Source organism: Condylostylus longicornis, unplaced genomic scaffold, assembly GCF_029603195.1.
Source record: "Condylostylus longicornis isolate FDR11 unplaced genomic scaffold, ASM2960319v2 ptg000033l, whole genome shotgun sequence".
Classification (NCBI taxonomy): Eukaryota; Metazoa; Arthropoda; class Insecta; order Diptera; family Dolichopodidae; genus Condylostylus; species Condylostylus longicornis.
In genome coordinates, this window is record NW_026578002.1 from 234,396 (window position 1) to 262,288 (window position 27,893).

Genomic DNA, 27,893 nt, shown 5'->3' on the forward strand with positions numbered 1-27,893 from the left:
ATAAATACTTAACATAACATTGATATTGCATGTTTTAAGGTGGTGATTATAAATTTATAATGTTTTTTTAAGGAAACCTTGTTTTTTGGCAAGTATTAAATTATTCAAATTCAAGTGAAAAATATCCATGTAACTGAACGCAATATAATAACACATACACTCAGTCTTAATTTTTTAATAAGAAAAAGTGTTGCTAGAAAATTAAAGTCTTTTACGTCACGTCATGAATTCACTAAGTGATAAAACCTTGAATACTAAAGTTTTTGTAATATATTACAAAATGACAACAAAACGGTGAAAACATTTTTAAATTGGCTGTTTTTTACACTCTTTATTTTTACAACTGATTGCAATCTTAAGACAAATATTTTAATAAATAATGTTTTCTCAGCATTGTAAAAATTCATATGGTATTTGTATATACATACGTATGTAAATAATATGTACATATATAAATGATTTTTCAGTAAATTTTTCTAATTATTTTTTTGCGTTTTTACAAATTTAAATAATAATTTGTTATTAAAATAGAAACGTTCTTTGCGATTTCTTATGTTTAATTCAAATCTAAATTACTGCATGTTTCCTCCAATGTTATTACGAGTATATTCTTTATAATGTAAAAATTCTTTTGTTTTTCAACTCAAGATTGAAAGAGAAACATATGAATTGATTAAAAGTTAAAAATTTTATAAAACATAAAAAATAATTAACGCCTTATTACCACTTAATGTTAGAACAATTTATGGCAATCATTTTAAATGTGGGAGTTTTGTAAGTACAAACGACATAAACGTTAACTGAATTTTAACTGTCATTACATATATTTTGTTTTATAGTTATTTGTAAGGAGAAAGTTAAAAAAAAAAAAAATTAATTAAAACATTTTAGAAATGTAAAAATTTTGTTTAAATTCTCATTATTACTAAAAAAAATTTCTCATTATTATGAAGAAAAACTGTTATTCACTAATTAAAGTTTGTTTTTCACATGTAAAAGAGTGTGATTTTTTAAACACAATTTTTTGTTAAAATTAAAAAAACATAGAGATAAGAAAAGATAATATTTTTTATGTTCAGCAAAACAAGTTTTAATTATATTCGAAATCAATAAATGTATTTTTGATAAAAATTAATTTTGGAAAGGAAATGTTATTTTAATTTTTAATATCATCTTTTTTTTCTATATAATTTTATAAAATTAATTTTTTTAAAATATAAATGAAACGCGTACCATACCCGCGGGTACCATTTTTAATCTGTCATATTTTACGCATAACATTCGAGATTTTTTATATTTTTTCTTGTATGTAAATACATATGTAGAAGTACATATACAAAAATAATTGGCTAGATCAACTAGAACAATTCTTCATTAATGCGGCTACTTTTTCTCTTTTAAACTTAAAAATATTCTGAAACTTAAAATTTTAAACTTTTAGTAAAAAATACAAAAATTGCAAAAACTTTAAATTGAAACCGTTTCCTCACCATTTATGTTTGACAATTTTTTTTAAAAATATAAGAAAAACCAAGACTAAACAGGAAAAAAAAATTCATAAGTATACGTTTTAATATAAAAACATAAATTTAAGAATAATTTGACATTCACTTAGGTAGAGGCATGAAATATTCATAAAATATTCTTTAATTATTTGGATTCGGTGTGTATTTTTTAAAATTAAACAAACATTTTATTCTTGATATCATAATGGCTACACATTTTAGACCATCAATTAAGAGTAGCAACAAAAACCAACTAACCACAAAAATGTAAATCAAATACTGAGTCCATCAAATTTGTGTAAACAACACGTAAGCATGATGAATGAAGGCGGTTAATACAGACGTATGTGAATATTTTGTAGTAATACTCATGTTTTTTTTCTACATTTGATTCTACAATATAATGGTTTTAATTTTAATTAACTTAAATCGCGTCAAAATTACTAATATGTATGTATATTGAATTAACAAGATAAAAAAAAATAAAAGAATTCGTGTACATATTTCATTAATAGCGTCGCTTGTAAATTGTTCATTTTATTGTGTTTTTAGAATTTATAACTTTATTTTATTGTTAAATTATGTATTATTGACATTTCATTTAGCACAATAAAAAAAATTACAAAATAAAAACTAATACAAAAATTTCATAGAACTTTTTCTTCTTTACCCATGTTACAAACAGCAATAATAATAAAACAATAATTTTTTAAAATTTTATTAAATTATATAGAGATGGCAATAAATAAAATTTATTGATTGTTTCCTTTTTGTACAAAAAAAAATTTAGAAAGCTCTAAAATATCAATAGAATCGATTTATATGAAAACATATTAAAAGTTTTTTTTCTATAAAATTTTAAGCAATTTCTCTTTTAACGTAACTTACGTGTCTTCATAACGGTTCTTATGTACTTATGTATTTAAGTATTACAATTTAGATTTTAGAAAAAATTTCACTCTGATCTTAAAAATTCTTTCTATATACAAAATTTTGAAACACATAGTAAACAACTTCTTAATTAAAGTTACATACGTTTCATTTCCATATTCTGAAGTAGACGATTAAGTTATCAAAATTTCATGTTTTAAATTGCATATGAAAAAATCTTTTGAGAGTACCTATACCGTTTCATATTATTTAACTCTTTTTTTAAAATCACATGAACAAGCAAAGAACGAATGAAGGAGAATAGTTTTAAAACAATGAAATCATTTGTTAACATCAAAAGATTCATGGTTTATAAGACAGATTTTAGGAGTTTAGGGCATTCAAAGTCAATGTGAATTTCAAATTAATATTGCACTTTGGAATCGTAGGAAATTTTAAATAAAATTATATAATGAATTTCTCTTTATTGCGAATAAAATACAAATGTGATTTTAAGTCGTTCGTCAAATGGAAGTTTTACTGTGTTTACCTTAATAGTGATACTATGAAATACGTTATGCTCTCAACGAACAAAAATTTGAACTGACATTTTGTTTTCAGTCGAATAGTTCATAGTTCAGTTCAATCAAATTGTAATTAAATTTACTTCCAGCTTCTTGAATAATTTCATATTGTCAAAATAGACATAAATTAATATTATTTTTTACTTCTTTTTAACGTTCTAAAGTGATCGGCAATATTTTGAATTAGACGATTGTCAAAATTACATACTGTGTTGAAACGTTGTTGTTTTGTTGTATTAAAATATCTACTATTTAAAACTTTCAAAAATTATTTTTATTGCGTCGTAGTCTGTCAAATTTAAAAGAATAAAGTAAAACGTGTTTGCTTATTTTTATATTTTTTAAGAAACAAAATTTCTACACATCTTATTGAAATTAAATTTTTTTCTAGCCAAATTTCAATAAAACAAAGTAAAATAAAAAAAAAAAACTATTTAAGCTCTAGAATTTAGATTAGAATTTTAAATTAGCATATTAAAACAAGGATTGCGCATTGTATGGGATGACATCACTTTATTTTTTAAAACTAAAATTTCTAGACTAGTCGAAAATGAAATGATACTAAAATAAATAAACACACAAGGCAAAAATATTTAATTTTGCATAGAAAAGAAAAAATTGTTGATTTTTTTTTTATTTTTGTCTTTTAATTCTTAGAATTATGAAAAACTATTCAAAATACTAAGTGACAAATCGAAAACACACTATTTAAAATTTTTTTTTGAATTAATATGTGACAATATAGTTTTTACATATTTCCATAGAATTGTAAATTACCTATTTAAATATTATGTTAGTTTTGATGATTCAAATGCTAATGAAAATGTGCTCAAAACATACACACACTTATACATTTGTATAAGATAACAATTTGTTTTCTAGTAAACTTTTACTGATTCAATTATAGAAACGAATTTTACTAGCAGGGTGTATTTGAGGCTATTAAGAATATGCAGTTGAAAAATTGAACCAGTTTTGTATAGAAACCCTGTAGAATTATAGTAAACACAAACTTATAAATTTAAATATTAAGAATTTTAAAGTTTGGTTGCTACTTCATTGCCAAAAGTGTAATATTATTATATTTCTATTCATAATGAAATTAGAATTCGTTTGCAGCCCCTTGCAGTTCTTTTTTGGTAATATTTTCATCTTAAAGATCAATTTTCAATTACAATCTAATTATCTCCTAAAATCTGTCTTATAAAACATAAACTTGCATAATGTATGCGGGCATAATGTATAATACCCACACAATAATTAAAAAACCAGAAAAAAAAATTTCTTTTGAAAATGATTTCTTGCAATTGGTTTTTTGTATTTTATATAAAAGGGAAAAAGACACCCATGTGTGTACAATTAAAAAGACCTATAATTAGATTTAGAAAAACAAAAACAGAGAAAAAAGAAAAATTGTATTTTTGCTTTTTTAAAAATGCCGGTTCTTGTTATGACTTTTATCTTAACACTTTCAATTTATCTGTACTTGTACAGTACATTAAATATTTTCATACGTATGTTAGATTGTAAATGCTATACATACTTATATTTGCTGTAGAGTGACCATATTTATAAAATGAGAAAAGTATACGCAAATTAAAAACAGGAAATGTTTGCTTTGTCAGCTCTGTGATATACTCACGAATGAATTGTTTAATAAATCATGTTCTCGTGGTATCCCTACGAATGCCACCACCATTCTCAACGGATTACAATGGAAATATTGTCTCTATTAGTATATTTTTTTCTGCAAAACTATTTTAATGTAGTTTTGATGAGATATGATTAAATTGTTTTTGAAGTTGCTAGTTATCTAAACCAATGTCTTGAAAATCTCCAAAATAGGTTTGTGGCATTTAGTGCTACAAATAGTACATTTAGTATATATTGAAAATTAAACAATGCGTCGGACTAAAATATAAAAACATTTGACTACTCTAATTAATAATGCGTTCACATGGCTGTATATATAAGAATATAAACAGTACTATAAAACAAATATATCAAGCATATTGTTAGTTAAAATATTAATTTTATATGTTTCAGCATTTCAAAGTTCAATTGCCGTCTTTTGGATTCTTATTTTATATTGCCATTCTTATTTGGAATGAAATCAAGGGGAACATTTCAAAAAGATTTTTCATAAATTAAAAATTTTCAGCACTTTACTAGAATGTTGAAATTCTGAATGTGTAATAAAAATTTCTTATCCTTTTTCTTATTAATATTTTTGTTAGAAGACTAAAAGAACGATCATTTATTTTACAAAAAAAAAACATTTTATTTTATATTTCTAAGATGCTAAAACGCAGCTGTACTTAAGTTCACAATGTTAATGAATAAACGATTGAATACCAAAATAACGCACTCCATTAAAAATATGAATGGTAATTCAGAAATAATTTTCACTTTTTTCCATTATTTTCATCTTGTTAAGTTGATTTGAGTTTTTCAAGTTAAGTAATGTTCTAGTAACAAATTTATGTACAATTTATTGTATAACTCAATGACTTGCCCATAATGGTGAGAATATAATTATCAGAAAATTTAGAAATTTATTTGGATAATTTTCTGAATTAATTTTATTCTAATGTTTATTTATTGCGTTTGGCCTTTTCAGGAACTCATCCTCAGTAACTGAGATCGTGAACTGTAAATTTTCAAAAAGACTTAAGACATTTTTCTTTCATTACTTTATCTGTACTTTTTATCTTTTTCTTGTCTTTTCAATATAAAAAAATTTAATAAATTAATTCAGTTTCTCATTTATTGATTCCCAAATTTTCAAAGTCAGTAAAGTTTCAAAGCGTATAATACAATCATATATTGAATAAGGGTATTTGAGTAATACTTTTCTAATTCCCTAAATCATGAAAAAAACAGGAAAACTTTTCCGATTTGACATTATAAAATTGGGTAATAATGTACTTTTGAATTTTATTATACAAAAATTAAAGCGGCTTACATTTAATATATTATTAATAAACATGTTGATTAGACCTTGTCCTTTTAAACCTGTACCTTAACTAAGGTTAGGTTAATTCAAAGGTAATGTATACATATTACGTATAGATAAAATCGTATATCATGTCAAAATATTTTAATATAACAATAATTACCATAAAAATTTCTTTCGTTTCAAGTTAAAACTACGCAACAATCACGTAAATTTTAACATACTTTGATATTATCAAATATAATTGCTATATCCTAACCATTTTAATAACTATTGTAATTTAACTACATATACACAATTGAATTATTGTTTTTATTATTTTTTTTTTTTATATTTTGTGTACAAATAATATGCATATGACATCGAATAAATTATAAAGTTGAAATCGGTTTTCTTTTCCTATTTTTCGTCACTATCTTTATTTACTGTCTTTTAATATACACAAGTATGTATGTATGTTATAATATACTTACATTATTGTTTCTATTTTTGAAATTAAAAAATTCTGTCGGCAAAATTATAATCGTGTGTGTATATCACATTTAAAAATCAATATAAATTATAAATAATGGCATAAATTATCACAAATTTCAAAAGCAACTTGTGCATAATAATAAAGAAAGTGAGAAAAATAAATAAATAAAAATATTGTTTGTAAATAAAGCAGAAATTAATTAGAGCGAATTGTCAAATGAAATGAGTGTTATCTTTTTTAGTTATACTCTAAATATATAATGTACATAAATACGTACATACACAACATGTATGTAGAGCAATATAAATTAGTAAAGGTATTTCTTTAATAACTTTTAAACTAATCCTAATTAACAAATAACTACGTCGTTTTTAGCGAATTCATAAATATTTATATATTATGTATGTATACCTACAATTTGTTTGGTTATTATTAGGCAATACCATGTAAAATCGTATATAATTGCTCCATGTGCCCAATCGTACTCCTACTATGTCAAAATTTTAATACCTTTTTGCGGCATGCATCTTACTACGTTTACATAACGAATGACTGCAAAATTTTAAATCCCATCATTTTTATATGTAAACATAAAATATTGTACGTAATTATAAAATATGTTATGCAATTCCAATTGTGTTATTCAACTTTCACTTTCTTTGCATGAGGCAATTACCAATATTAGAATTCAGTGAATTCCAGAGGCATAATCTAATAATACCATAAATTATTAAAATGTTAACATACATACATATATATTTATATTATATTAGCTATGACAATATACGTATACGTATATTGTATATAATATAATATATGTATTATAATAATTTAATAATTCAAAAGTGAAATTAATTGATATGCTCGTAATTAGTAGCATAAATTATTATTATAATAAGTAATTCATAAATAATATGCTATGATCAATGCAAAGATAAAATTAATAATTACGTAAATATTTTTTATTTGTTTGCATGTGGATATTATATAAAATTTGAAATAATAAATTAAATTTATTAGCGAAAACTATTTTTGCACTCATGATAAAATAGGTATCCAAGAAGATTAAATAAAGGTATGCATATAATTTTGTTTTTTGTTCGGAGCGCCAAAGACAAATTTTATAATAGTAGAGTATCGATCTGTCTGGCCTCGCCAAACTTAAGATATGCGATTCACATATCTTAATTTTAGTAATAATTTTTACAAGTTTTTGAAATTGCGAAGTAATAGTAACACTTTTTCACTTAAAATATTATTGGAATTATTTTCTATAGGAATAAGCATGATATGATAAAATATGAGAATAGTCGGTAATAGATTAAATATGGCTATTCTAACTTAGTTTCCAAATATGTGAACTAAGTATATAAGTATTAAAATTTTATGTCATTAATTCTAATTTTAATTCAAAAAAGAATTCAATTACATATGATAGTATTAAAATTAATTGAAAAATTTTTTTATTTTTAGGTAATAAACAACGACACGAATTTTGGCAACGTTCAACACATCTTCACACACGAAAGCAAAATAAAAACAATTACATATAACACAAGTGGAATTTGAATGGATTTATTAAAATATTGAAAGAATAGTATCAAATGAATTAAAATAATCAAAAAATTAATACAAAAAAAAATCATCTATTGATTTTGTTTGTTAGTTTGTTTTAGTTCATTGTAAATATAAGAGATATGTTTCAGCTAAGTACGTACATATATATAAATACAATAAAAATCGCTAACATAATTAACATAATTTTGAAATTTACTAATCTTTTTGCTTTTCTTATTGTAAACGTAAAATTCATAAAAAAATTTTTATTTTCTTTTTTATTGTTACAATTACTTTGTATACCTTATTAACTCATATTTTAATATTTGAATTGAAAGAATTACTGACACAGTTCTAAGGTATTACTTTGGTATTTAATTGTTGATCATGTCATAAATTTATATCTGAAACGATTTTTGAAAAATTTCAAATACAAATTAGTAGTGTAAAATATTCTCACAGACAATATTTTTAATTAGACGATCTGGGAGTCCAATCGGAAAGTTCTTCTTTTGAAAATATATGCGTTATTCTTTGAATATTTGATTCGATAATTAATATTGATTGAACTTGAAAATGCTCATTGAATGTAGAACTGTAGATTAATCAACTACTAGGGAAAGTCTATTTACTAACGTATATATAAATTAATGTTCTTACTAATAAGCATAACGAATTTTATGCTGTTCCTTGACAAATAAAATTTATAATGACGTACGAGGGCTGTCCCAGAATTAAGTAGCCTAACCAAGAAAACACAAAAATTTTGACAAAATTTATTTTATATTTCTCAACATAGCCCCTTTTAGGTCGATACACTTTTGCCAGCGGTGTTGAATTGCTTCGATACAATTTTTATAGTAAGAACTGGGAAACTCTGCAAAATAACCATCAACGCCAGACTCTACCTCTTCATTTGTAAAAAATCTTCTTCCACCAAGCCATTTTTTCAAGTTTGGATAGATTAGATTTACTTTCAATAGAAAGTGAGGGGGCTAAATCTGGTGAATAGGGTGCGTGAGGAAGCAGTTCAAACTTCAATTCATTAATTTTTGCCATGGCGATTGCAGATGTGTGAACTCGTATATAAATAGCTAATTTTCGTTCTTTGACCGTACCGTTAATGACTGAAAGCAACTAAGAAAATATTTTAAACTTACAATTTTCTTTTATTAATTTTGATAAAGCAAAATTACAAATTTAAGAAACTCAACAATCAACAATCACTTTAATAGAATTCTATTCAGAAATTTTAAGATTTATATTTTCTTTGTCATTCAATATATTTTAAATTGCTTGTATTTATTTTTGCAGTATGTACTTTCAAAATTAATCTTCAAAAAAAAATTTTGTTTAAATTAATTTTATTCCACGGATTACTGTAATGTGAAATACAATTAATCTTCAATATATGTAAATCCCATGCATAATTGATACAATGGGAAAATAAATTTGCGTGCGGAAAAATATTATTACCAATATACAAAAGTTAAATAAAAATAAATTGAAATAATTTAATTTTCCTTAAATTAAGGGATTATTATTAGTGAGATTCTTATTTTATTAAGTTCTATAAAATGCCGTACTTCTTTTGTATATGATAATTTAAAATTATACGCTAATTCATCAAAATATTTCTCACTTCAATTGTTGAAATATTTTTTAGAGCAAAAAATTGAAACTGGGATTATGATCGCGCTAAATACGCTTTGTGATAATTTTCAAAGCGTTGATCATATTTACTATAATTTACATTTAATGAAATGTAAATATAATTGCTAATTTCATATTTAAAAAAATTGTGGAAGTATTTTTGTGATTAAAATTGTTATTTTTAATTGAAGAATAAATAAATTTAGTGAAGAAAATATTTTCAATTTTATTATTAGAATTATATTAGTAGGTTAGCATACAAAATCATAATTAATTCTAACAATAATTTATAAAATCCATTTTCGCAGTTAATGTACCTATTATTTCTTAAAATTATTTGCTAAAAAAATTCATGGCAAGTCATTTTTTTAGCAAAGGCTATTCGTTTTCTAAAGAGTAGGCGTTCAAAATGTTTTTTTTTTTCAATTTGTTCATTCTGGGTCATTTCAATAAAACAATTGTATTTTCAATTATACATGTGTGTATATGTATGTATATGGTAATATATTGATTCTTTTAAATTACAAAATTTCTTTTCTTAACTTTTCAATGCCAAATTACTTGTAATTAGCTAAAATTGTATATGTATATATATATATATATATATATATCGGTCTTGATAATAATTAAATTAATATTAATCATATACCTATGTAAGTAAAGGTTCTGAATATAATATTATATTCTCCTACTTAACAAAATAATTATTGTCTTTTTTTTTAATGGTTTTTCCAAATCAATAATAAACCCAGGCAAATAACGTGTATGTGTGTTTAGGTGTCCATTAATACAATGCGATTGTTCAAAATCCATGAACAAGCACTTGACTACATGATATAGTCGGTATACACATACTCGTATTTCCCGATTTATGTTAACATAGTATACTAACAATTGAACCTATATGAATAAAGAAAAAGTAAAAATTCTACATTCTGTTTATTAACATATTATGTTATAGGTAAAATTTTAAAGCGGATCCTTATTACAGGCCCAATTTATTGTAACAATCGAATGATAACAATACCTCGCTTACTAGAACTACATAATGCTGTTGTTAAAAAAAACGCAAATTTTTTTAATATTGACAGTCAAAGCGAATCAAAGAGAATTCAAAGTACGCATAAAATAAAGTCATACTATATAAAGAAATTTATTTAAAAAATGTGTGTGTTACACATGTTGATTGAACTATATAGCAAATATTTAATGAATAAAATATTGAATTTCACTTCGTAATAGGTTTTCGCACAATTCGCATACAAATTAAATATTCCACAAAATGGGAAGTACAATTAATTAAAACACGGTACTTAAAAAAATCAGTAGCATTTAATTAATAAAACACTCGATATCACCTAAAGTTTTTATATTCTGGGATATAAAATGTACGCGTCTGAGAGCCAATGATTTAATATTCGAAAAAAAAATTTTGTTGTGCTAATAGCCTAAATAAATTCCAATTTCCAAATAAATAATTATAAATTTTTGTTTTTTTTTTTTTTAATGTGTATAACATTATTTATGTTATACCTCGTATAACATACCTTAACACACCTTTCAATTACGTATGTAACAACTGTCTTTTTGTACTTCATATTACGTTTTATATAGTGTGGATTAAACGAAGCTTAAAATGTTTAGAATAATAATGATTTTTTTCAAATTTCCTCTTTTTTAATTTTTTATATACAGGTAACACAAGTTTTTGTAAATAAAATATGTAGGATATGCGTAATTATGTATATGTTTTGTATATGCACTACGACACTAAATATTTTAAACAAGAATAATAAGGTGGCAAGTAAATCATATAAATGTATATGATGCGGTTAACATTTGTAACAAATGTTACAGAGTAGAACTCTGTAGTCCTCCGCTAGTACTTTTGTTTGCAAAACTTTTTCATTCTTCCTGAGCTAAAGTTGAAAAATTTTCCAGTGAATGTGAAAATTTTAGTGAACATTATCATGTTTCCACTTCTCTCCTCAAGTTAACCATCTTCAAAGCAGTAAAAAATACAAGTTTTTGATAAGTTATTTGTGGATAGTAAATATTTCCGACGGGGAGATTGGAAAAAATAGCAAAAAATATGGTTGTTTTAACATCTCCAGAACTCATCCAAAATGTTGGTAATTATTAAATTCATCCATGAATAAAATTTTTTTCGTCTTTACTGTATGGCTTTTTCATTTTTCACGTATATGTAGAGAAGAACCTAAAAAATAGTAATATTTAATTTCAAATTACTTACATGTGTGCCTTAATTTAGTATTTGTTTTGAAAACATGTGGATGTCAAATAATAAAAATATTTTGTTGTTTTTAAAGAATCTCATGTGAATTATCCATTAATATTGTGATATGAATAATTTAAAAATGAATTATTATTCTCTCTTTTGTAATAATTATTCGAAGTTCCGTTATTTTCTTTAAAAAGAAAAAATTAATTTTATTATTTAACCATAATTAATTAACTTTTATTTGCGTAATAAACACATAGGGAATGTGATAAATTTTTTTCTGATATCATTAAATAAATTATGCATGGATTACAATGCGAATAATTGTGGATCGAACTACACTTAGTGAAAGAAATTGGTATAACACAACTTATTATTATATCGCAACGATTGAATATGAACGATTAATACCGAAAGTCACGAATAAAACATTTTTGACCACCAAGGTATCAAAAGTTTGCTAATCAAAATTTCGAAGTCAACTTATCGCCAAATAATGATTTCAAAAATTCGACGACTCCGATTGTGATCGCCTTGAATATCACATTATGTTGAATTACGTCTCGTCTGAATGAATGTCATCCATTTTTTCAAAAAAAAACATCATTAATCATGGTACGGTAATGGTTTTCACAAACTTATTAACATAATAGCTAAAACGCATAGTGCTTCAAATTAAGCAATTTTGTGACGCTGTTGAAGTATGAGTCAATTCTCTGATGATTTATCAATGATTTTGCAGAGTATGAAGATCATTAAAAACATAGTATGACAGTTTACCTGATAATCTATTCGTTAGTTTTACGGTTGCAAGAGAATGCTCTTTTATTACGAGTGTGTTTGATTAGACTTAAATTAAATTCATATTACTGAACTAAAGGCTTTTAATTTTAAAAAATTGCATTATTTCTTCTTAATAAAAATATATGAAGCTGTGCCTCATTTTAATTTTTGAGTGTCCAGAAATAATTCTATAATATATTTATAATATTTATAATTTTATTAGACCATCGCCACAAATTAATTTCAATTAATTTTAACCACAAAGTAATGCCATTAATTATTATACAAATATGTACATAAATACATACAAATATACTTATATGTACATGTATTATTATTTATAATTATTTATTAAGTCATTGTCCAACAAGGAAATGTCAAAATTTTTGTTAAAAATAATAAAAATTTTTAACAATTATTTATTTTCCCAATCAATTTTGTTTACTGTATTATAACAGAAATAGGAATTATTAAAATTTGAAGAAAAAAATGTTTTAATTTGATGAAAATTACTATTATATGTATACAAATTAATTTACGTTTATAATACATACATAGCTTTGTGTATTATAAAACTTTGATATAGTTAGAAATTTTAACATTAGATTAGAAATCAAATAAATTTTTGAATAATTTCTGAATGGGGAATGGCAGAAAGAAGATCTCAAAATTTTGCGTTCTTTACAGAGTATATGACATAACACCGTTAACTAAACGTATAACACTTTTAATTATACATACATTTGTTATAAGTGGTGTTTATATTTGTGTCTTTATTAAAGGCAGTTTTATGCAAAATAAACGTGAACTTCTTAAGACATATTTAATGATTAGTTTTTATATTACTGGAAATCCTATAACAACAAAACATTATATTTGCAAACTATACAAATGTAATCCCCCTAACTATTCAGGATTCGGAATGTTGTATTCTTTTTTAAAGCAACCTAAGCAATATTTTCAAACGACAGCATTAATTGATTCACAAGGTCTTTATGCAAACAAAAATCTTTGCAATGTTGTGATTGAATTTTTTTTTTTTCCTCAATATTAGATTGAGCTTCATCCCAGAATTAGTCAGACCAACTCCATATCTAAAATAGTTATATTATTTTTTTTTTGTGTATATGCATTTTGTTATTTTTAAAATAACATATTGTTTAACAAGTCAAAAAACTGTGATAATATCCGCAATTAATCCTAAAGCAATGCACAAATTAAGGCACAAAATTCGAAAAAGAAAAAAAGAACATTCGAACAAATTAAAAACCCTGTTCCGCTATTATTAAAATTTTGTTATTTGTATTCTTAAAACCGACAAATTAATAAAAAAAATGATTATGTCATTTTTTAACCCAAAAAAAAAATTTTTTTTGTTATTCCTACAATTCGGATTTACTGATTATTTGTGTTAGCTTTTAAATTCATTAAGTTCTTTATGTATTTGTTTTTATTTATTTTTAAAACCTTGACATTTATTTAGAATTCGTTGGGAATTACATACATATGATTATGTATTTACTATTTTTGTGTATAACACTTAAGAATTTTATTTATAACAGTTATATTGTATATTTTTATATGGTCATTGTTACAAAATTGTATTTGGTTAGTATCCACCTATTATTCTCACTAAGATTATACGTAATTTCAGTAATTTCCTCAAATTGTTTTTTTTGCATTTTTAAGAATGAAACAATGCGAAAGTTGTTAACAACTAACAAAAAAAAACTTGTTAATTAATTTAAAAAAAAAACCTCACAAAGACAAAATATTTAATTCTTTTAATTTTCATTTTAACAATTATAAATTCTTTAAGTTATTTTTTTTCAATTACAAATTATTTTTTTTTGTTAAGATTTTTTTTTTATTAATTGCCGCACTCTTTTCAACACAATATTATCAAGGCCAGATAAGATTTTATTTATGAACATAAGTACATACTAACACTACTCTCATATACATACATACATATGTATATGTATGAATGCAGCTATTTTAAATTTCGATTCTCGAAATATTTTTGAATTATTATAACGGAATGTTTTTGAATTTTTTTTATTCTTGAGAATGGACATAAGAAATATTTAGAATAGGATGACTATTATTTTGACTTCTGTTAAGAGTAATTTACGGTTAGATATTTATAAAATGTGAATAATTTGAATTAGACAGTAACATGTGGCAACTGATACAACAATAGTCATAGTTACAATTTACGATATTCTGAATACATTCTGAATTTTAAGCTAAAAATATGTGAGTAACACAAATTATCATTAGAAAATTTAATCTTTAGAGTACAAACATGGTCCAGAAATATTTTAAAAATTAATGAATAAATTTTGTAAATTGTCTAATTAGTTTACTTCAACTCCCAAGAGCAAAAAATGCAAAAAATTTGTAAATATAAGAAATGCTAAGTGTTTTTATTACACAGAGGTTAATAAATAGACACACAGAGAAGAATAAATTAAGCTCTTTTTTTGCAAATTTAAGGGCAAGAGGCATGTGTGCACTCAACGTCCCTAAAAAATAAGTATACACTCAAAAGGTTAAATATGTATTTTATAAACTTAAAAGAAGTTGCACGAATGCAACATGGCAATAATTCATATAATATCTAAGAAAAGTATACAGTACCTATTGCTTAACTTGGTCGTCTGGAACTATCTTAACAATTTGTTTCCTGAATTTGGGCCTTGTTACCCGATTCAGTTATTTGTAAAATTTCAATCCTTAACTTTATATAATAATTTATTTTTTAAATTTGAGCTGACAGAGTGTGACTTCAAGTATAATCTGTATCTGGGACCTATATTTATTAGTATTACAAACAAAAAGAATGTCTGTAATACCTTTTCGCTCTTATAAGCATAACGATAACGAATTTATCGAAAGTTTCAAAAAAGCTTCTTTTTCATTGTGCTTTCCAGATTCTAACTAAGTAAATGTTATTTACGGAAAATATAAATAAAGCTAAAAGGTGCCCTTTATATAGTATTATGGTAATCTACTTTCACGTATTATGACAGCACATATTTAATTTTGTATTTATTATAAATTTTATTATAAGCACACGCGGTAGCGACAAAAATTAAATGAAAAAAAAAAGGATTTTTTTTTTTGACTTTCCAAAGAAATAATTAAATGAAAGCCGCAAATCACCCACAATTTCATTAAAATATTCTAGTTCACGTAATGGAAGTCAAGTATAACATTCGTTTTTCTCTTTTATTTAATAATAAATTGCTTACATACTATTATATACATATACATATGTGTATACACATATTTAAATAATCCATTTGAAATTTAATATTTGGGTAAATGAAATTTGCAGCTGCAAAATTTCTGTTCAATAGAAGTTACAAGAATCATTTTTCATAAAAATTTTGTTTTTTTTTTTTGTCTTTTTGAAAAATCGGAAAGTGTTATACTTTCAAAATAATTGGTACTGATAAATGTGCAGAACATTTTTTAAAGGGTTTATTTAAGGGAAAAAAATAAACTCAATTTATGATCTTTCCAAATTATTTTCAATTGCGAACATTACTTATAGTTTGTCTTTGTAAAATTTTAACACAAACATATTATTTGGTTTAGTTTTAATGAAAAAATCATGTTAATAAAATTATTGTAAATTTTTTTTAAATTAATTGTGATTGCAAATTTTGGATTGAATATACAAAATATTAGATTACAAATCTTGTGGTATATGGTATTTTTTTACAAAACATGGTTATTGAATTTAGTCTAAATTTTTATGGTAAAATTTAAAATATGATTAATGTACTTCACTTCGCATAAAGAAGGAATTATTGACTAATGCATTCGAATTATTGACTGAGTATCTCAAGGAACTACCGTGTAAAAACTGTTTATTTTAATTTACTTTCTCTCCATTATTTAAAGTAACTTTCCAAATTAAAATTAGTAAAAACTTATAACATTATAAGATTAACTAAAATATTATTATTTATGTTAATATTTGGCTAATATTTAAATATTTATTTAATCATTTTGGACTTGTTTTAGTTAGGCGTATGATATTGAAACATAACAGTATTAATAGTATTACAACATACTTAAATAAAAACGAATTTCGCATTACAATATTTTATTTTATAGATTTATGTAAATAGGGTGTCATAATGTTTCGAGACAAAACTACTAGATATGCCAATTTAAGCGAGGTTGAAAATTTTTTTTATATAATATATAAAAATATAGGAAGTTGCTTGATAGTTGCACGAATACGTACAGAAATTCGTTCAATTTAGTAAATAATTAGTAAAGAATTATGTACACCAAAGGCATAATTATCATATCTTGTAAAACTGCAAAAAAAAAATTATTTTAAGGACACAATTTGTATATTTTCAAAATTATAATACACACAATATGGAATATTCCTTTATATGTAGATCACATCGATAGATGTGGCAAAATATTAAAACCAAACCAAAACATTTTTCTTGCTATTTATTTCTGTTTTTCAAAACAAGAATTTGTTTTTTGAAAATATTCGAGAATTCATTTAATGAATTTGACAATTACATAATCTATTTATTTATACATATGTATACCAGAAAAAATTAAAAGAAAATCATTTCCGATGCTTAGTCATTATTTAGTCTAATTGCTTACGAAGTACGAGTAAGGTAAATATAAATAGAAAAATAGTCATTCTTTATTAGATAAAATATTGTATTACTAAAATACATAATATTACTTAATTTGAAAAAACAAAAAATCAAACCGGAAATTGATTTTGAAAAACAAGCTTAACATGTCATTGAGTTTTGAATATTTTTAATTGTTAATGTGCATATACGTATGTATATAATATAAGAATTCGAAAAATGAAAGTATTTTTTTAAAGAAGATACATGATTCATTACAATTCAAATGAAATATACAAACATCATATTATTTATATGTATACTAATTTAAATATTTGTAGTGTAAAAAATTTAATTTAATCATATAAGATCATTAACAAAATGTCATTGATATTTTGTAAAATAATGAGAATGCAATTCATTAAAATTATTCATTCATAAAACACAAACAATTCATTCTAAAATCTGTTATAAAATAGACAGACAGGCATAAAAAGCTTTTATAAACTATTACTATAAAGCTTTTTATACAAACAATAATATTGTTATATGAACTTACTACATACATATATGAAATAATGTAAGTAAATATATGAACTTTTACAATATTAGTCGCTTAATCAGATTATATAGCATTTAATTAAGTGTGTGATCAATTCGAACAAAAATTCTAGAGTATCGGTGTGAACTTTAGCAAAATTTTTCTTCTTTTTTTTTTATTTCTTATCTTATCTTGTATATATAAGTATACTTATTTTTTTGTTACAAATTTTTTTACTAATTCACGATAAGAGATTTTGTCCAAATAATAAAAAACTTTATGCGCTAAGTCTGGAAAATATGGTTTTGAATAAAAAAATAAGAAAAAAAAATTCAGTAGATTTTCGACTTCTGATTTTATAACGTGCTCTTTTACCATTATACACTATAGTAGTTCAATAAATTCAAATTATTTTATAAATTTATATAAATTTGTAATTAATATTTTTCATAAATAAATTCATAAAAAATAGGAAATTTTTATATAATTAAATGATCGAAATTTATTTTGTATAATTTCTTATATGCATTTGTTATACTTCTGATATTTTTCTATATAAAAAAAATATTATATATATAAATGGCCTATAATTCAGATCAATATGGTCGTTCTTCAAGTTTTTATGGAAAATCGGCTTCTTTAAAACCTGGAGCATTATCAATACACGATTATCATTTATTTGCTCATGATTTACCAAGTAAGTAATATAAAACATAATATTTGGAATTACCCCGTTTATATGGTAGCTTCAAGCGTACTTACCCTATAAGCTTATTTTATGTTAATTTAAACGTTACTTGATTTGAAGCCGGCTTTCATTCGAGTCAATCAAAAAAATTAGCTTAGCTTAACTTAAAATGTTATTTAGTGACTTGAATTGTAATAGCTAAATGAAATTTTCGGGCTTTCAATCTGACATAGTAAATATAGATTTCAAGTGTACTCAAACTGCCATATATGTTAAATTAGGTAAATTATGTTTTTATTATTTTGTTTTATAGTACGTGATTGATAGTGATATTAATATTATGCATACATACGTACACATATAAATTAATTAAAATTTATTTAAATATTAGTTATTTAATAATTATTTAATAAATTGTTAATCATGCGAAAATTGAACGAAATTTTGTAATATAAATTTTAAAATTGGATTTAAGCGTTTTTCTATATTGATTTTTTTACTAGAAAAGTGTTTTGAAGTAATAGTTCCTTAAGCATTTTAAAATTTCTCTTGCGCATTGTATACACCCTTGTTATATACAGGATGTAATGAACTCAGTTGAGTCTAACCAAAGTATTTATTTTTTTTACAATAAATTGAATATAAAATTAATTGATTTTCTAGATTTTTAAGGTTAAAAGGATATAATTGATACAATTATTTTGAACAATCCCACGTATATTTGTGGCTTTCGTGATATAAAAAAATTGATTTTCATTAATGCCCGTATAGTAATTGGTTTCAAATTTTATTATTTTCAAGTTTTATCATATAAAAGATTAAATCCAGTATTTTTCGGTATTTATCAAATTTAATCTTAAAGTATTACAGCACGCAAAACTATTTTTTGGGGTTTGAATTTTTGTGTCCCCCTTCAAAAAGTTTTAATTTCATTACACGTTTAACATTAAAATTGAGAAAAATATTTATTTGTTCTTTTGCTTTCTGATAAAAAAATTCCGAAAATAGACTAATTACGACAGAACATTGAAATGTTTATTAAAAATTATCAAGATCATTTATTAAGATAAGTAATGTTATTATCAAATTATATGTGCTATAAAGGTGTACAAAGAATATAAATTTCAATATTCATTTTTACCTGTGATTATACCTGAAAGCTTAAACGCTAAATAAGAAAAGCTTTTTTATCTAAATTATTCTTAAAATTTAAATTTTACAATAATTTTTATTGATTTTGTTGTTGTTTTCCAAAAATCAATTTACTTACACATTGAGTTAAAATAAAATTTTTACAAAATATCAAATTTCTTTTTTTTATAAGTTCGCTCAGCTGATATTCCATTTCGTGTACAACTCGTAAGTATAAGATCATAAAATACATACGTAACGTGCGTCATACAAAAATATGATATTTTTATTCAGTAGATTCCGTAGTTACTCGTATCATTTAAACTACTTAAACTAATAAATTGTTTACTATTTACTACTATAACATAGTTTAGTTTTCAATTCAAAAACAATTACTACGATTATTTTCTCATATTATAAGTAAATATTATCAATTAAAAAAAAAATTCAAAACAATAAAAATTCCCAACCCAAAAACAATTAAGCACGCATTTTAGAATTTTGGCACAAAAAAAAATGAACGTAAAAATTATAACCATTACCTTTACTTTGGGTTTAAGGTATTCTCTGAAATAATAAAGTTGTTGTTTATGTTAGAAATAAAACCTTGCCTTTATTAGAGCGAGTTAATTCTGAAATGTCAAAATTTTTCAAATTATTTAATGAAATACACAGTACGGTTGAACAGAAATGAGAATTTTTACAAAAAAAATTTTATTTCAAAAATTTTAATGGCATGTAGTTTTTTTTTTCTTCTAATTTGTGCTCAACTCCGATTCAAATCCAATATTTTGACTATTTTATTTATTCTAACTGTTACACTTAATTTTTGATTCAATTAATTAATTTTTAGTAATTTTCATTGTAATCTTCAAATTAATTAAAATTCAATAAAAAAATGTGATATATTTTATTATATGCACTGTATATTTTTATTTGTTATATAAATATAACTATAGATTTTTTTGATATTATTTATTAATTATGCTTTTAATTGTACAAAAATAAAATTTCAAAACAATTGTACATATACAAAAAACATTATTTTTTATGTAAATTTAATTAGACTATATTCTAAATATTTTAGATATTGAGACGCGTTATTATTATCGAAAAAAAAATTAAATACAAGAATAAGAAGCGTTTTATTTGATGACAAAAATTTTAGGAATTTTAATGACGTGGAAGTAAATAAATATAATTTGAGATAATATTCTAAAAATTTACTATTAATTTGGTTACTATGAGTGGCTGGCTACTATAAGTTATGTACATATGTGTGTATATAATTAAACTTAAAATAATTATGAGTGTCATTAAGTAATTTGATAGTAAATTTTATACGTCATTCAATTCTTGGAATGTAATCGAAAATTCCATGAAATTTTAAAAATAATCATGATTATAGAATATGATTATTAAATAAAATATTTCACCTTTGTATTTAAAAAAAAAAAAATAAAAATTGTTATTATAAGAATTGAAATATTTTTCATTGTTTTAAATATTTTGTGACTAGCATTTTGTGTATTAGTTAATCGTAACAATGTTATATTTTATATTAAATTCATATGTACATAATGTCATATAATTACAGGTTGAAGTTAATTTATAATAAATACATATTAATGCATGCATATGTATGTATGTATATGTAGGATGTATACATGCTGTAAATTTTGTTATTCACTTTTTGTATTAGAGATTTTTAGTTTTAATTCAACTGATTTTATAAAATTTTCTTGCACTGTATTACTTTATCTCTCCAACGAGTAATAAAGAGTTTAATTTGTTTTTAATAGTTTCCGACAGATGGCTGAATTTACATACGTAAATTAATAATAACATTGTATATTTGAAATTATTGCAGCATTTAAAATTTTTACTATAATATTATTGAAAACTTCATTTCGATTTTTAAGTGTATTTAAAGTTAAAACCCCAATTTCATAAAATCTAAGGTTGTAGGTAATTTCGTACAATTTAAAAAATGGCGGAACTACTATTTTACTTTCGCTTTAAATCTATTCATAATATACCGACATAAAGTTGAATTGTGATATCATGTTTTCACTTTTACCGCCCTTTTATTTGTTTGGAACAAACAATATTACAATTTCAATTTACTTTCGTCCAAATGAATAATATCGCGAACTTGAAGTTTTTTTTAGTTTTTTGAAATTTTAATATTTAATTAAAAAAATATTTCCTATTGAAATAAAGTGCCTATACATTGTATAGGTATATGTATTAAAAATCAAAGAGTAAAAATTTACTAATTAAAATACAAAAAATCAATTAAAATTGATAAGTTTATCAAACTCAATTGAAGTACAATAGAAATGCAAAAATAATTAAGAAAGCAAAAATAATTTTTATACAAAATGAAATTTGAAATTATTTTTTTTTTTGTCATTTTTGCCAGCATTTTTATATTTTCTAATAAATCCTAATAAATCCTATTACCTACTTACTGACAGCGTTATAGCTTAAGTTTTATATTTGAAGAATTTATATACAGAGTGATTCAAAAAGGTATAAATATACCATTTTAAAGTTTCTAAAAATTTTATACGAAATTGTCGGGATAAAGAAAACTAGAAAAATACAAAATAAGATAAAATTGGAATTTTTCCTAAAGTTCCAATGCTTGTGTTTAGCGACGTTTCGTAAAATGTAATATTTTTATTTTAAGCTTTTTATCAGATCTTTTAAAAATTTTTCGTTTGAAGCTTCTATATTTTTGGAAGCGGGAGTCATAAGAAAATAAAAAATTTGGGGCAAGGAGGAATTTCGTAAAAATTCGTTAAAATCTTTATATCTCAAAAACTCCCGCACCCATTTCAGAACAAAAGTTTTACCCAAATTTTATTCTCTAATCAATGGTATATGTATTATGTTGTATACCTTTTTGACCCATTCTGTATATCATAAATTATTTAAGAAAATAAGTACCACGATAGTGTAATGCAAAAATTTGAAAGAAAAATTTTTTGAATGCGTAAACTATGAATTAATTCCCTTGAGGTTTTTCTGTTTTCTTTTAAAAATTTATGAATTTATATGGTTTCATATAATATTATTATTAAATATTTGTTATTTCTAATACATACATATGTACATAGTTGTATTATATAGCTGTTTACCTTTATTTTAATATTATTAATAGCTCCATTTTGTGTTAATATCTTTTAAATGGGAATTTTCTTTTATTTTATATGTTAAGTGAAAATAAAAACCAATATGGTAATGTACATTTATATAAATAAACTCTTTAATATTTAAAGAGAACTTTTAATGTAATCTGAAAGGTTATCGTTTAATATTTTCAAACTGTATATATTTAAAAATGGTGTGAACTAGATCGATAAGGTCTAACAAGTAATTATTTGATATTTGACAAAAAGCAAAGAATAAGAAATGCTTAATTTTAATAATTAAATAATATCTTTCTTGTCAAAGTTTTTACGGGACATAAACTTACGTATAAACTGGAATTTATAAATATATATATACACGATTTTTGCCATAGGTGAAAATTATAACAAGAAGGTTCAAAAACCCTCACACTAGCATATAAAGGTTTTTTTCAAGGCATTTTAACAAAAATTACCATAGACCCTTAAAATTTGAAAGGAATTTGAAACTTTACTTGTTTACTTTGTATTTGCTTTTATTTTTAAAACTATGTACGTTATTGCTATGTGTCAAAAATTTGAATAAATTTAAAAAAAAATAAATTTTATAATTGTAAAATTTTTGTATTTTCCCAAATACATATATTAATTTTATTAAATATCAAAAATGTTTTATTTTTTAGCATCTCAATATGAACCAGGTGCATATTCGCAATTACAAACACGCTCTGGTAGTTCTTCCAACTTGACATCACAACGTGATGGAATCGCAAGATTCGAACAAGAACGTATCAAAACATTACAAGAAGAACGTCTACATATACAAAAGAAAACTTTTACAAAATGGATGAATTCATTTTTAATAAAGGTAAGATATTTTAAAGAAAAATTATTTTTATAATATTGAAATTTGGAATCATTAATGGTTGACCACACGAGTTCTAATAAAATAATAATAGTTTTCGTTTTGTTAACTTCAAATTAAAGAAAAAAAATATTGCTAAATTATATTGTTAGAATATTAAAATTATTAAAATCAGAGAAAAAAAGTCAATTTTGACTGTGCAAAATTTGGTACAGTGCGGTCTAAAATAAATTAATAGTGAAAATTCAGTTCTGATCAAAATGATGTGATAAATTTAATTTACATTAATTTAAATTCGTTGGAAATAATTTAATTGAAAAGGCTATATTGAAAATTATGTTTTCATAAATGTGTGATTTACGTCGCAATCTGTAAGATGTCTGAAATGCGGTTGACATCATTTAAGTAACACTTTATTGTTCTGTAAAAATTTTTCTCGACATTCACTTTTGTTTAAAAGCAATATATATCGTGTGTATATAATACTTAGTGAAATAGTAAAAATAATAAAAATTATTATCATTTCTATTACAGAATAGTAAAGTCAAGGCGAAGTGAGGTTATAAAATTTCTTGTATTCGAAACGAGTGATTTAGTTTATAACCACTTCATTTTTTGGATTAAACTTGATTTGGCTCTTAGCCCATATTTAATATTTTGTGGAAAAATTTGTGACCAGTCCCAATTTTATTTTCAATCCAAAAATTTATTTTCTTAATTCTTCTTGCATTTTCAAAAAATTATTAAATTTTTTATTTCGTTTAATATTGTTTAATTTAACCAAATTTTTATTTTATCTTCTTAAATTGAATTTTTTCTTTGCTTTTTAATCTTTATCCATAAACTTAACTTCCTATAACATTTAATCTTTTTTTTTTTATAATTTTCACATATTGTTATTGAAATGTGGCTGTTCATCAAAAAATATTAATATTAAAGAAAAACAAAAAATTAATATTTTCAATTTCGTATTTTTTTATGTTCAGGCCAAAATGGAGGTCGAAGATCTATTTACCGATTTAGCGGATGGCATAAAATTATTAAAACTTTTGGAAATAATTTCATCAGAAAAATTGGGTAAACCAAATAATGGTCGTATGCGAGTCCATAAAATAGAAAATGTTAACAAAAGTTTAGCATTTCTTCATACCAAGGTAAGTGGCACACATTCTTTCTTCTCTTTTATTTTTTTTTTATTTTCTCTTTATTGTTACCACATTATACTAAAAACTTGTGTTCTATACATTTTTATTGTTATTTTTATAATCCATCAAAATGATAATCAACTTTTGTTAAAATTTTATTATGCCTTTCTTTTTAAAGAAATAAAAGTAAAAAAAAATAAAAACAATCTTAAAATGATCTTAAAAGATCAAGACTTTCAATACTAAGAAAATATAGTGTTATTTTTTTTATTATTGCCTACAAACACATACACATTTACTTTGTTTTTATAAATTTGAAATTTATTTTGTTTTGGAATACCCTTTTTTTTCTTTATTTATTCTTTAAAGTTCTCCACCTGTTCAAAACTAACTGAACCAATCATTTATCATAATTTTTTATTGTTCAAAGTAAAACTGTGTACATGCACATATGTATGTATGTATAGACTGATAATAAAAATTAAATAAATTATGAACAAATTTATGGTTTGTAATATAGCACAATTTCCTTAAATAAGCAAAAAATGTCTTCTACTTATTCGTTTATATGCAGTAAAAAATTGATTGATTTTATTATTAAAATTAAAAGAAAGTTTTAACATGGTGGTCGAATTTAATGGTTAGTTGAAATAATTTCTAAATTTGAAAATCAAAAAAGCTTATTTAAACAATTATTATGTTTAAAATTTATGTTGAAAAAAATGTATAAAATATTAGAATAGATTCCAAAATCGAAAATGTAATGTAAAACTTGAAATCTCTCTTTTGTTTTAAACATTATGTATGTATATATATGCATATTAAATAATAATTTAACCTTGAATCAATTAAAAAATGACCAACCGCTAACAAAAGATTAGTTCTCAAAGATTGCTAGAATTGCTAGAACTTCTTTTTAAATTTTTAAACTACAAATTGAGAATCATAGACTTTTTGTGAAGTTAAGATTTGTAAGATTCATTTGCTAGGTGTGAAAAAAATATTTTAAAAAGTTTCTGTTCTGTTTCGTAAATTTTCTGATAAATTTTTATTCGAAAATCACACGTACATATATGTAAAAATGTATAATATATGTTATGTGCAGGTTCTCTTCGTATGTGGATAGACATACGCATATATGTATATACATACATATATGCATTATGTAATTAAATACAAACTTTTTTAATATTTTTTATATTTAAAACAGAGAACGGACAAACCAACAAATTTAACAAAGCTTATTAAAAATTTTAATTCCGGATTAGAATTTAAATTTTCTTGCTTATATTTTTTTATTAAAAAAGAAGAAAAAATAAGCAAGAAAATAAAAAAGAAATTTTTTGTTTTGTTTTTGTAACATCTTTTGAACGGTAGAAAATTTTTTAATTGAAAAATCCGTATCTGAAAAGTGATGATGAATTATTAAATTATTAAAGGTGTTATGAATTATTATTCAATTACTCTTAAACCACAAAAATATTAAAAAACTTGCAAAATTGAATATAACGGTTGTTGTATATTATTTTTATTATTATTATTATTATTTTTTTAATTTTGACAACGGTATTATATATTTACAGTGTAATGTTAGAACTGAACTTTTTCTCTCCTTAATAACATGAAATTATTTACTTTATTAATTTCTTTATTTTTCAAATTGGAGTAATTAATTCATTAATAGTTTTACTAATTTGTTTAAGTGTGCTAACTAAGTGTACTCGAATTATACTAATATAATAAAAGTAATATTCAGTTTTACTTTTAAAAATTCTATTAAGTGTAATGTGATTATAATAGGTTCAGCTTTATTACATTAACATGCGGGTGTACATAATATGTACGTACATATACAGGGTTTTTAGAAAAAAAGTATTAAGTCAGGGTGTTTTAATGAAGTTAGGTTAAATTCAAAGTTTAAATTTAATTTGTTTAAATATTTTTTAACTGTACATAATTAAAGGTAAACTTTTCAAATTAAGTTAGCAGAATGTATTTGTATGTACTCATACTACATAGATACATCAATATGTACAAGAAATTATTTTGATTACAGATTGATATTTTGTAATACAAAGCCTATTTATTCTTTACACGATAGCAGGATTTAAAGTGGATAATTTAAATTCACTATAATAGATTAATCGAAAATATCAAATAGTTGTAAATACCAAAATTATTTTGTAACTGTAAACTCAATAAACTCAACACTTTTAATGGAAAGCAGGCAAAAAATTTTCTTAAAATTTTTTTCTTTTTATTTTTTACTTCGAAAAGTGAAAGTAAAACGAGCAGGGTCCAAAGCTTAATTCTTATTACCTTGAGATATAAATTCATATTGACAATCAATTTGGTACTTTTAATACGGATTTTACTTTGATATTTCTACTCATACTGGCATATGTATGTATGTATGTAAGCAAATTTTACTATAAAAACAAAAAATAAACAGAATATTTTTTTTTTCTTTTAATAAATTTTTTAATATCAAATAATTAAATTATTTCTATTTTTAACTGAAAATTATTTTTATTTCAATTGAAAGTCATTAAATTTACAATATAATTTTATAATATAGAAAAATTTATACATACACACATAAGTATATAAGCGATAAGTATATATATTCGTATGTTCCACTGAATTAAATTAAAATGAAAAATCATTTTTTAACAAATTTTTGTAACTTTTATATTATTATTTTTTTTCATTTTATTTATTTAGAATGTATTAAAAAACAAAATAAGAAACCAATTGAATTCTTTACTTCTGCCAATATCATTTAACATACATATTTTTTTTTTACCTCTACTCTAATCATAGACCAGTTTTTATTACCTTTTACAATTATTTTAACATATATTTAAAGTACAATTATTATGTATATGTAACTCATATTGTACATACATATAAATGTGTATGTCAAAATATATACATATGTACATACGTATACATAATGTAGGTAAAAAAATTCTTTTCTTTTCAATTTTATTTAACAAAAATAAAATTAAAAAATACAGTGGGATTTATTTATAATGAAGCTGTTTACAATCGCGTACCTTGTTGTTTACTTCGGCCATTATTAAAAAAAAAGAGAATTTATGATCAATATGTATAAGCATTTTTCAAAAACCAT

General features: G+C 22.9%; 1 protein-coding gene across 3 annotated transcripts in view; it reads left to right on the forward strand.

Moving 5' to 3' along the window:
* The window catches only part of LOC129608642 (spectrin beta chain, non-erythrocytic 1), a 121,855-nt gene that overhangs the window by 71,839 nt on the left and 22,123 nt on the right, over positions 1-27,893 (forward strand). For 2 of the 3 annotated variants that reach the window (XM_055520288.1, XM_055520290.1), the window contains exons 2-4: positions 7,864-8,100; positions 23,431-23,615; positions 24,599-24,766. In XM_055520288.1, coding sequence (XP_055376263.1) covers positions 8,088-8,100; positions 23,431-23,615; positions 24,599-24,766 — 366 coding nt within the window. In that variant the 5' untranslated portion in view covers positions 7,864-8,087. The remainder of the gene's footprint in view (positions 1-7,863; positions 8,101-23,430; positions 23,616-24,598; positions 24,767-27,893) is intronic. The other variant, XM_055520289.1, reaches the window with a different exon arrangement.